The sequence below is a fragment of the Dermochelys coriacea genome, chromosome 12 (genome assembly GCF_009764565.3).
Source record: "Dermochelys coriacea isolate rDerCor1 chromosome 12, rDerCor1.pri.v4, whole genome shotgun sequence".
In the NCBI taxonomy this organism is placed as follows: domain Eukaryota; kingdom Metazoa; phylum Chordata; order Testudines; family Dermochelyidae; genus Dermochelys; species Dermochelys coriacea.
Window position 1 is genome coordinate 13997237 of NC_050079.1, and position 12668 is coordinate 14009904.

Here is a 12668-nt window from a genome sequence, read left to right on the forward strand (position 1 = left end):
AAAAAGAAAATACAAAGCAATGGACATTAATGTACAATTGGCAGATGCTTTGTAGTGTTTTTTAAATTAATTATTCTAAAAGAGAGGTAAACTGGTGGTGACCTCAAATGCCATATGGGATACCAGGCTCATTATAGGTCCTTGCTCCTTGGTCTGCCAGAAAGGGAATCTCTAAGAGGTGTACTTCACCATTAGGACAGAAAGATAAAGAAGAGATTGCCTATTGTCACTGTTAGCACACAGTGAACTAGGTTTCAGTGAGCAATGAACTGGGAAAGTTTACTTTACATACAGTATACCAACCCATTGTGGAAAGCCAGCAATAGCAAAGAATGGGAAAAAGGAGAATTTGCTTTTCCAATCAACCTTTTGAGATAACCTCAGCAAAATCCATTTATTTTAGTTATTTAATTATTCTTTAAAAAATTTAGCTGTTTTTTTCATATACCTAGAAAATGTTGATTTCTTTATCACAAAATTACATACAAAAAGTTGTCCAATTACAGAAACACTTAGTTCCTTACCTAGGTGATTCTGCAGCTCTCGTGTTTGCCCATCCTCTGTTGGGGTGATGAGATCCCATATAAAACTTTTTATCTTTTCATCTCCTCTGTAGTGAACAAGGCAATATGCTAAGAGTGCACGGCAAATTATCTCCACGTCCTGTTCATTCAGTTGCCTCTTGAAGCGACCGTGTGACAAAATCTCTCTCCAACGACCCCACCTGATCCAAAGTGACACACACAGCAGAATTTTTAAAATACAATACTCAGGCAAGCTATATACGAGTATTATTGCAAAAGGAACAATTTAAGATTTTGTGGTTTTCACTTTTTTGGTGTCTTCGGAAGCTTAAGCTCCCAGAGTCCAAAGGACTGTGAATCACTCAGGCTTCAGATACCATGATGTTGTAAACATCAAAATAACAGTTTCAAATGAAATTCTGAAGAATGTGCATCTCAAATGTGGATTATTGGTTTAGGTTTTTCAAAAATCGTTATTACAATACTGCTAAATGTACACAAACTCTCTCTCTCTCTCTCTTTATGTGAGCTACGGCCAAGGTTTTTGTTCCCAAATGTTAGGCTCATAAATAATAGGCTTGATTTTCAAAAGTGCTGAGAATCTGCAAGTTTCTATTCAAATCAGCTGGAACTGCAGGGTGCTTAGTATATTTAAAAATCAGGTTGCTTATGCACCCAATTATGGATTTATAAGCCTAACTTTAGGCATCTCTTACTGAAAATTGTGTCCCATTTTTCCAGACTGATTTTAAAATGAACACGTACTGTATGTGCATTATATTATGCAATTTCTAACTCTGCATAGTTCTTTCCAGTGAACACTTATAATTTATGTATAATCCATGGCTTAACAAATTTCTCACATTTTGATTAAAAAGAAAAAACTCACTGTTTCTATTAAACTTTTCCGAAGAGAAAAGACTTATATAGGGTACAGAACAAAACTCCCATCCCAAACAGATTTCCCCAACATGTCTCATGCACACAACTCTGATTTAAAAACGGATATATAGTTTGACAGTGTTATTTGTGAGCTGCAGTTCATCTGAGCTCCTGAAAGCACTCCTCTTAAGAGTCGGGGAGGATGAGAATTAAAAATACAGAAGTACATTAAGAGTATATTAGAAGAATGACTTAAAATACTGAAGAAAAAGGAAAGGAGTTATGCTGCCAGTGTATCTCATAGTTTACTAGTTTATAAGTCTCAACACTTGGCAATATTTAAAACGCACATAAGCATTTTACATCCTAAGATCTGTAATTCATTCTTATTAATAAAACAAAAAGTATATTCCATAAGTAAGATTTAGTATATTTAGAAATCAACACTATGTTGTGAGTTTCACTTTAACAAAAGAGTATATTTACCCATAGACTAATAAGTTTTTCTCCACCCGAAAGCACTCTGTTCTCCATATCCACTAGAGCGTGGAAACAAACTACGGGACGAAGGAACAAGCAGTCCAAGGCCTGCGGAGTTTTGGTTTATCATCCCCTTCACTCTCTGCTTCTGATAACTCAGCCAGCTCATCTTTTGTGGCACTAAAGGGTCTTGTTTGCTTCCTAATTCTTGGGGTATCAATAACCAGGCTGTTCTGTAAAATTTTAACAAATATTATCTAAGACATAGTTGGTAACATTTTCTAAAAGTACCTGACATAATTTTGAGAGGGCAATTTCTATTTAAATTCCACATTTATACAAAAATCAAAGAAATTACTAGCTGTAAACCAATTATAGAATTCTTATGCAACAAAACAGACATTCTTCATTCTTTACTCCTTCAACGAGACCAATACATTAGATGTACATTACAAACTAGATGTAACGTTTTATTTTATTTGTACTGAATACTGCCATAGATATTGGGCACCAGTTTCTTCCCTAAGCTCTTGGCATAAAGCCATTTTAAAACTTACAACCTAGTGATTCCTTCAACACAGGGGTAGCATGGACACGAGCAACACATCTTGAAGAAGAACAGTTATGAAAGGTAGGTAACCGTTTTTTCGAGTCCTTGCTCATGTCAATTCCATTTCCTGTCCTCCCACCCCTCTGTTGGAGTTGCCGGCAAGAAGGAACTGAGAGGGGGCAGGGCTGGTGGTGCCTGATATACCGCCGCATGGGAGCGCCACTCCAGGGGGGGCCACAGGTGGCCCTACAGATACCACTTAGGCAAAAATCTCCGACAACCGTGCACACGGGCGCGTCACAACTACAATGGAATCGACATGAGCAAGCACTTGAAGAAGAACTGATATTGTGGCTCTCTCTCACACTCTTTCGAAGCGCCTATGGTAGGTGTTGTGGCCAATGGAAATAAAGCAGTCAGACTGGATCTTGTGTTCCAGCCATTCTTAGGTGCTAAAATGGTCTCCTGGGTCATTTGGGAAACAGATTTACATTAGAAAAGCCCTGAAGCTGCCTACTAATGCACCAATCAAAAAAGTCAATTTAAAATAATAAAGTGTGATGATTAAGGACAGCAGTGTTGGATTTATGAAACTTTTTCAACCAAAACTAAAGGCCAAAGGTTTTAATATTAATTCCCAAAGGTGGTAACTTGATAGTTCAATCTGCAGAATATTCAATTCACATGAGCAACATGATTGTGAGAAAGACAAAAAAGACCATTAAAAAGAATGTACACAATGAAAATATTCACACACAAAAAATACTTACTCTACCACTGATGGCATCTATATCTATTTCTGCTTTTTTGGCCCATTTCTGCCAGAAGTTGGGATCATCTAATGAAATATCAGTCCTATTTCCAGATGCAACAAAACTAGCCTGCAATAAACATCATCATATTCCATTAATGGCATAAAACTGTAATACAGAATGACTATGTTAAACATATACCAAATTATTCTTTTTAAATACTAAGCCCCTCATGTTCAATGTGTGCATCAAAAATGCTTCCAAGTCCCATAAATTTAGAGAAAATTAAGGCAGCAGCTAACTAAGAAAGGAGATACTAAAAAAACCATTCGCAAAAAGAAAAGGAGTACTGGTGGCACCTTAGAGACTAACAAATTTATTAGAGCATAAGCTTTCGTGAGCTACAGCTCACTTCATCGGATGCATTTGGTGGAAAAAACAGAGGAGAGATTTATATACACACACACAGAGAACATGAAACAATGGGTTTATCATCACTCTCCTTACAGTGTGTATGATAAACCCATTGTTTCATGTTCTCTGTGTGTGTATATAAATCTCTCCTCTGTTTTTTCCACCAAATGCATCCGATGAAGTGAGCTGTAGCTCACGAAAGCTTATGCTCTAATAAATTTGTTAGTCTCTAAGGTGCCACCAGTACTCCTTTTCTTTTTGCGAATACAGACTAACACGGCTGCTACTCTGAAACCTAAAAAAACATTGTAGCCTCCATCAATTTGGTACTGACAAAAAGCACTAAGAGAGCACATCCTGACTGCCAAAGGCTGGATAGTGGACAAAATATAAACTGCTGAGATAAATATTTCAGGATTATTATTGATTCATGCTCTAAAAAACTTTGCTAAAACATGTACATGCCAACTCTGAGCTTGCAGAGTTAGAAGGGTTTCTCTATTTAGAAGATGCTTCCAGTTCCTTAAAGGGATCAGAACATTTAACTAAATACATAATACTGGCAGAACAACAGCAGCAAAAATATTCCCATGCACAGAAAAGTGATGGACAGCATCCTCTAAAGACATTACAAAAAGGAAACTATCTAAATAATCAACTCGATCATAAGCCGGTTCGTTTATAAGCCAACACCCCTGATATGGATAAGTAAAAATGGAAAATATTATGACTCATTCAAAGTCAACCCTATAATTCAGGAGTCAGCAAACTTTGGCTCCCAGGCCATCAGGATAAGCTGCTGGCTGGCCAAGATGGTGTGTTTACCTCGAGTATCCGCAGGCACGGAGGTAAACCTAAGTACACGAAGTGTCCCGGCGCGCCAACCGCTTACCCTGATGGGCCAGGACAGCAACTGGTGGGGAAATCTGGGGGGGAGGGGAAAGCTGGGGATCAGAGGAGTAACCCGTCACCACCCCCCACATGACCCCACCCCTAGCCTGGGACCCCCGCACTCTCCCCATCCCATCCCTTCCCACCTTATCTGGGGAGGGCCAGGGGAGGATGTCTCTGGCCTGGCTGGAGCTGCTCTGGCAGGCCGGGCCGCACAGCCACAGCATGTTCCAGGGGGCCGGGGCCGGGCGATCACAGTCTGCTCTGGGGGGCCGGGCCAGGTGGCACGGCCACACCCGTGTAGCCAGGTGGAGGGAAACAGGGAGAGCGATGCAAAAAGGTGCCATCCGCTGCAGCGCTTTTACTCACCCAGCGGTGCTCCGGCGGCCAGCCCTCACTCGCTCTGGGTGTCTTCGGTGGCACTGAAGGTCCCGCCGCCGAAGACCTGGAGCGCTGCCAGGTGCGTAAAAGCGCTGTAGCAGATGGCACCTTTTTTGCATCGTTCCCCCTGTTCCCTCAACATGGGAAAATTTAAAAGGCCCCAAGAAATTGACAAGGTGCCATTTATGCTCAGTGGGGGAGCGGCTGCTCCCCCGCTCGCTAGGCCACTGGGCCACAGCCTGCTCTGGGGGGCCGGGCTGGGCGGTGCAGCTACAGCCTGCCAGCCTCGGAGCTGCAGCTGCTTCTGAGGCTGGGGGGGGGGGGAGAGCAGCGTAGCCAGAAGCGGAGAGGCTCTGGCCCCGCCTCTTCCCTTCTGGCTCTGCTGCCTCTCCTTGCCCCCTCTGTTAGGGGGAGGGGCTATGTCCCACCTCTCCCCTCTCTATACCCATTCATAAGCCAACCCCTTTCTCTGATGCTTCCCTTTTTTACTAAGAAAAATTTGACTTTTGAATGAGTATATACGATATATAGATCTCCATGTGACTGCCAAAGAGATCTCAAGGCAACAACACAGAGAATAGGACACTAACGTATAACTGTAATGTGCCATTACATAATGCACCTTTAAAGCCTTCCGCCCCTTACATTCCCTTTTGCAGCAGTTTCTGACCTGCTCTCCCCCACCCTCCAACCCATAAAACATTGCTACCTTCCTTCGGCAAGCCAAGAAAACTTAAAAGTGAGGTGCGGTCATTTGAAATGTTTCAGATGAGAGGCAGACTAGTGTTTAAAAAAAAAAAAAAAAGTTGAATGAACTTTTTAGAAAGTTTATTTATTCTAGGTATCATGAAACTTAGGATACACAAGACATACAGCAAGGTCTCACTGGTATGCATATTATAGCAAAGGAACAATTATAGGCAGGATACAAGGAATTCTGAACATGTATGCTAAATGCAACTAAGGCCCTGATTTTACATTTAGCTCCACTTGGGCAAAGCGTTTCACCTGAATGGAGCCCACTGCAGAATCAGGACCTAAATCTTTGTATTTTTATGTAAAGTGAATGACTCAGTAGTGTTTGTAACCTATCAATTTTGTAAAAAGACTCCACAATCATCTCTCAATATATCACCTGAATCTTCAGATGAGACCTGGAGTAGATTTTTCATAAGTATATTTCCCTTAAAACTTTTAAAGCAGGAAAGAGAGAGCGCTACAAATTTTAACATAAGGAACTACTCAGCACTGGTAGGGAGAAAGGACTAGATGACCCCAGGAAGTCATCCTTGCTGCTTTTAATTCCTATGAATAATTTAGCATAACGGAGAGAAGAACTCTCTGAAGAGGCCACATCACCACTTAGGGATTTCATCTTACACAGACCTTGTCTACAATACTGGGGTAAGTCAACCTAAGCTACGCTACTCCATCTACATGAATGATGTAGTTGGAGTCGATGTAGCTTAGGTCTATTTAATGCGGTATCTACACCGTGCTGCGTCAACGGGAGACGCTCTCCTGTTGATTTACCTTAATCTTCTCATTCCTGTGGAGTACCGGAGTCGACCAGAGAGCGCTCTGTGGTCGATTTATGGGGTCTTCACTAACCCCACTAAATTGACTGCTGTTGCATGGATTGCAGCAGTGTCGATCTCCGTTAAGTGTAGACATGGCCATTCAGGTTTCATTTAAGTAGAATACATTAAGGGAATGTTCTGATTTCCAGCCCCTGGTAATTTAAATTAGGGATTTGGGGGCAGTTTAATGCAAAGACAGACATGCAAATAACACTGGCATGGGAAGAAAAGGTAAATTAAGTATAAAAATACTTTTTGGTTGTTCTCATAAAGAAGAGATGATAGCATTAAGCTTCCTGATTCTTCTTTCCTAAGACAGGTTTTTCTTATGAAAACTAATCTCCACAATCAATAAGTTTAAATGGATCCTCAATCAATGTAACTGCATGCATATTCTGAGAGCCATAGAAAGCTAAGTTCTTCTGTCTCCCTCAACCTTTTTTGTTTTTATTTCTGCCACTTCTGTTTGCTATAATGAATGTTATATGTCAGTGGCCTAACCAATTTGAGAAAGTTTATAACTCCCCATAATTCACAGTTTGTATTCATTGTTGCAATTAAAAATGCTTTAAAATTATTTTCAAGGGAAGCATTTTAAACAAAGAGATTTAGATGAATACAATTAGAAGTAGCCATAAACTAGCTCAAGCATGGCCCTTGCCAATAACCAGCATAAAGTATATTCTATTTTCTGTCTTAAATGTAAAAGCTCTCTCTAGCACCAGTAAGAAATTAGTATGGAAGTATTTTCCCCAATTCTATCCTTGTCCCACATCTTCATTTTCTTTTCCTCACATTTTATAGATCTTCATTTCCTCTCCTATACAACCATCCTTGCTTTGCTTTTCAAACACCTAACAAGAAAACAATATGGATAAAGAGATGCCTCTGCATTTCTAGTATAAACCTGAGTTATTCTTTAATCCCATTCAACACTTATTTGCTCATATGTGCTTTACACCTGCAATGACTGTCTTAGTTTATGTGCTTAGTGTATGAATAAAGCAAAGCAAAAGTATTCTCAGTAACTGTACGTCCTCTATAACAAAAATATATTAGTAGTCGTTTATGGGGTTTGTTTGTTTTTTAAAAAAGCAACACCAGAAGTACACAGCTATTGTTTTTGCCAGCACGTGGTCTCATACTTTTGAGTATGCAATTTACTCAATGTATGCCATGCCAATCAGAGATTTTTCCATGTGCACATGTCCATATAGGTCTCTCTCTAGTGACATCAACATGCAAAATCTCTCGAGTACATACACAAAAGGTAAAGTAGACAGAAATGGGCGCGTGCAAAAGAACAGATACAATGTGAGCCTCATTTAAAAACAAACAGTCCCATGAAATTCTTCGCTGACACAAAGTTCTACAAATCTCACATTCTGAATCTAAACAACAACAAGAACTTTCTTAAATAAAAGGCAGAGTAGCATGATCAAATGGAAAACAAGTTGCTTCTACTGTACCTTGGCAAATGTTGAACCCCTTCCTTCGGATTCAATTGTGATAGTTTTCGTACGGCGTTGCAAGATTTGGTCTATGTCTTCTTCACAGAATTTAGAGCCCTCATCCTCTTCATCCATAATAGCACCATAGGCACCCCTTCGAAGCAGGTCTTCTATTTCTTTTTTGGAAAGCTGTTGGATCTGTACAAATAATTAAAGGTGTTTTTGTTTTAATTTGTTGTAAAAATGGATGAAAAATTCACATAAGCATATGTGCAGTTTTTTTCTACCTACTTCCATAACCAATATTTTTATAATTAAGTTAACCATCCAGATTTGTAGATTTAGTATCTACCTTTTTATAATTAAACAATAAAAACAATAAAATGATAAATACAATTATATTAAATATATATAAATATCATTATAGCATATTTTGTGTACCCTTGCTTCTATATTTGGGCACCTATTGAGTACCTTGATGAATCAAGGCTTTATTATATGTAATGATTCATGTGGGACTCAGGGAAAAAATAGCTTTGTGCACTAGTTTAATCAATATCTAAAGATGTATATGATCACCAGTATAACTCAATTAACTCTTCCTTTATTAAGGTGACAGCTTATACTCATCTAGAAGGATAAAAAGAAAGTGGAGGAAAGTTTTACATTTCATGGGATTTTTCTTAAAATAATGTAGGTGGAGTAAAAAATACCAAACTATGATATATCAAGGTTTGATTGTGGAGCTAATGTAGTCCTGCCTTCTTCCATACAAACAGAAAGCTGCATAGGAAAATGAGATAGAAATCCTGTCTCACTGTTGTGCAGCATTTGTAACGAATGTTGTGAAATGTGAAGCATAATATTTTAATGATTCTAGGTTCATGGTCTGGCATAGTCTGTACAAATAAAATAAAATAAAGCCTACACTATTTAAAAAAAAATGTGGTAAGCAAAATATTTCACTCTTTCAGATACGTCACCAAGGCAATTATCTACCCTGTGGTTTAACAAGAAAAGACGGAGAAAGTAGTCTGTACAAGAGTTCAAAGCAAATTTATGGCTAAGCTTTTGAAGATATTTCCAAATGTTCATCTTTGCCTTCATCAGAAATCATCACATAGCTACACACACACACACACACACACACACACACACAATATTAAAAAAAAAAAGGCCTAAGAAAAAAGTTAAAATTAATTAAGCTGTTCTCTTGCAATTACAAAAGTAGCTTTAAAAATGGTAGTTACTCTGGCCAAAAACAAAAAGGCTACATACACCACCAACACTATTTTCTCTTCCACTCATGCTCTGTAAGACAGCTTTATCCAGACCCAGTTTCAGACTTGCTCTGTCAAACATCTCTCTCTCATATGAGTTCCGAGTTATCAATCTGTAGACCTTTACTGCTTTGTTCTGACCAATCCTGTGACAACGGGCTTGGGCCTTTGAAAGAGGAAACAAAAATAAAATTAGATTTCTGTCTAGGAGCAAGATATATTCCTTCATCTAAGAAATCTGCTGTGCTATAAAGTAATCTTAAAGGAATACAGTCAACTAGAAAACAAGTCAATGTGTTTAAATGGAAGTTGTACAAATACAGAAGAGGTTTGGAAAGTTAGAAGTAGTCTTGAAAAGATGGATTATTAAGAAGAATGCAGGTGAAGTGGTCTAAGTTGCATGATATGTTATTTATCTCATAAATAAATCCTATACATATATATTTTCACAGTACTGATCTCTTCACATCACTCAAGTCAGATGCTAGACAAAAAGTCATTTGAGCATTTCTGAGATTTTGATTCCACTTCTTATTCCTTAAATTCGGTCCATTTTCTAGGTGATCTTACAACTGAAAAATTTTTGTGCTAATCTAAGATGAAGCTTTCTACTTTTAATTTTAATCAATTATTTCTAGTTTTAATAAGTGATGAAAAAAATCTCTCCTTCTTTGCATTATTCTTTTATTTATTTGTATTAAGAGTCATCTCTTTCTTCCCCTATGTCCTTAATGGATAACTTCAGTTTTCTGAACTTGTACATTTCAAATTTCTCTCGTGTGTACCCCTTACAAACCTTTTTGTATACTAAATATACAAGTCCTCTTGATGCAATCTTCAGTTATTCTATATGATGCACAGTAGAGTGTCCACAACTGTATGCCAAATCCCAGCTGTAATCTAAAAGAGCCTCATGAACGAAGGAGACACTTCTCCCCCCATTCTTACGTGCGATACCTCTAATTAGAATTCCATGATTATATTTACTTCTTCACTTCAACATCACTTCACATATATTATTAACTTTTCCTCTATTATTTACACTAAGCAATTTTTCTGCACTGATAATGAATAGCCAGCCACTGGCTTTCCACTGAAATATTTGTGTGTGGATAGTTTCTGAAAGTCATTCCCACTCCTTCTCTAACACTATGAGCATCACAGAAGTGACTGAACCTTATCTTAGGCCCAAATTCTTCTCTAGTTCTACTATAAATCCAGAGCAGTTCCATTAACGTTTATTCAATTAATTATGTATGAGAGAGTAAAATCTGTCCCCAATGTGTTCTGTGATATCCTCAAAACCTTCAGAGTTTTATAATCTCACTAAAAGTTTGCCTGTATTGCACTTTATATATTGCAGATTTATTATGATTTAAGCAGAGAACTAATTTTATTCAATGAATAAAGAAAAAAAGTCTATTTTGAACATTTTGGGGGAGAAACAGGAAAAGAAAGAAGAAAGCCTTTCAAAATTTACATTTGTATTCGGATTTCAAGACAATTACAGAAAATGGGATGGAAAAATATGTGATTATCAAAGAGACAGCCTAGCCAAATACAGTTGATCTTCTGTTTGTATACTGTAATCCTATTGTAAAAAAAAAAAAAAAAAAAAACACTTCTGTTATACTGTTACTGAAATATACAGCATGGTGGTTTTTATGCTCCAGTTATAACCTCAAATGAATTTACCTGGAGATCATTCTGAGGATTCCAGTCAGAATCAAAAATTATACATGTATCAGCTGCAGTCAAATTAATGCCTAATCCACCAGCTCTGGTACACAGAAGAAACACAAACCGATCAGAATCTGGTTTGCTAAACCGATCAATAGCAGCTTGCCTCAGATTTCCTCTCACTCTCCCATCAATTCTTTCATATAAGTACCTAGAAAGTGCAAAAGAAACCCGTTATTTAGAAAAACAGGTATGACAAAAGCACAGTTACCTATCTATTATCTACAATGGAAAAAAGTGATCTTTGCTTTCTATTTACCTCTCATGAACAGCACTGATTTGGATACACAGGTGAATGCAGATAAACACAGGCATAGATTTATATGGCCAGCTGCAACTTTCTTACTTTAACACTGGGAAAGTGTGCTATCTGTCCCAACTTGCATGTACCAAGCATTTAATTGGATCCAATGAGGGGATTACAGGGCTCCCACAATATAACCCATAACTCAGCCCACACTTCTGAATCCTCTCTCATACACCCAGAGAGGGTATCAAAAGTGAAATCTCGGTCTGCAAAGCCTTCAGATCTTTCCTTCTCCCATAGGCCTGAGGTCCACCAATGAAATCTCACATCTCTTACACTTGTAGGAGCTGGCCATCTAGCCTTTATCCATACTGGATACTGGTTGCAAGTTGCGACAAATTAAACATTCCTACAAATGACTAATATTGATTTCTAAGACCTATGTTTATTTAATTAAACTGTACTTCCATGATGCTGCAAGGAGGGTGAAAAACCCCATCAGGCCTCTGACAATTTGGCCCCAACAGGAAAAACTCCCTACACACCAATATGTGTGATCATCATAAAAACACAGCTCCTATGCTATAATTACAGGGACGGAGGGTAGAGCAGCAAAATGGAACAAGAGGCTCCAAAAGACGCAGGCAGAAGTTTAAATTAATGAAGAGGAGGACAAGGAGTTAGCTTCCATTTTGCTCTGGCTGCCCAATCGTAGGCAGTGGGGCCCCATCCCGAAAGTCCCACTCCCTCTGGAGTGGTCTACCACATTTCAAGTCTTTAACAGGGCCACAAAGTGAGTGCAAATTATAACATACTTTGGTTTCGTATTGTAATATGCTAAATTGTCTCATCACATATGGGATTATTGGGTAATCAGTATAAAGCAATGTTTAGATAACTGTCACTTGACAAACCAGTATTTGGATTGTGAACAAGTATTCCTTCTAAAAATAAATTAGTCTTTCTTTACATTTTAGCCTGGTTTATATTTGATTAGCATTTTTTTTTTGGCAAAGTGTTGAACATTAGTCTAACTGTAATATGTAATAATTTCTATTAAATTCTATTCTATCAAGCTCTCAAGACCAAGCAAACTGGAAGAAGAATAAAGTCCCCTCCCCAAAAAATCTTTAAAGAGGCACCATTGAAACTACGTTTTCCTTAAGAAAAGCTGACAAAATGAAAAACCTAGTTAAATTATTGCTCCTTTATTAACTTTTATAATTACAAAGATTCTTGTACTCTTGCTGTAATATCAAAATATATGTGCTTTGCTCCCACATCTTAAACCGTAGAAACACCACATGCAGAGAAATAAGTGGAGTAAACTGCAAAATTTGTATTTAATTGTCAGTAGAAATCTTCACAAGCATTTTCTGCCCTTGCTGATCAGCCATAAAATGGCACTGCAGATAATCCACAGGCATTTTGTCAGTCAGCATGTTCCTGGCGTAATGCATTTTGTCATGTATTAACTCTGACAATTCTAACCAAAG

At 38.2% G+C, this 12668-nt stretch overlaps 1 protein-coding gene across 1 annotated transcript in view; it reads right to left on the bottom strand.

Annotated features, from left to right (window-relative positions):
- Positions 1–12668, bottom strand: part of CHD9 (chromodomain helicase DNA binding protein 9) — a 193864-nt gene that overhangs the window by 54338 nt on the left and 126858 nt on the right. The window contains 6 exon segments of the mRNA XM_043495245.1: positions 525–724; positions 1893–2119; positions 3207–3317; positions 7924–8103; positions 9184–9351; positions 10881–11076. Coding sequence (XP_043351180.1) covers positions 525–724; positions 1893–2119; positions 3207–3317; positions 7924–8103; positions 9184–9351; positions 10881–11076 — 1082 coding nt within the window.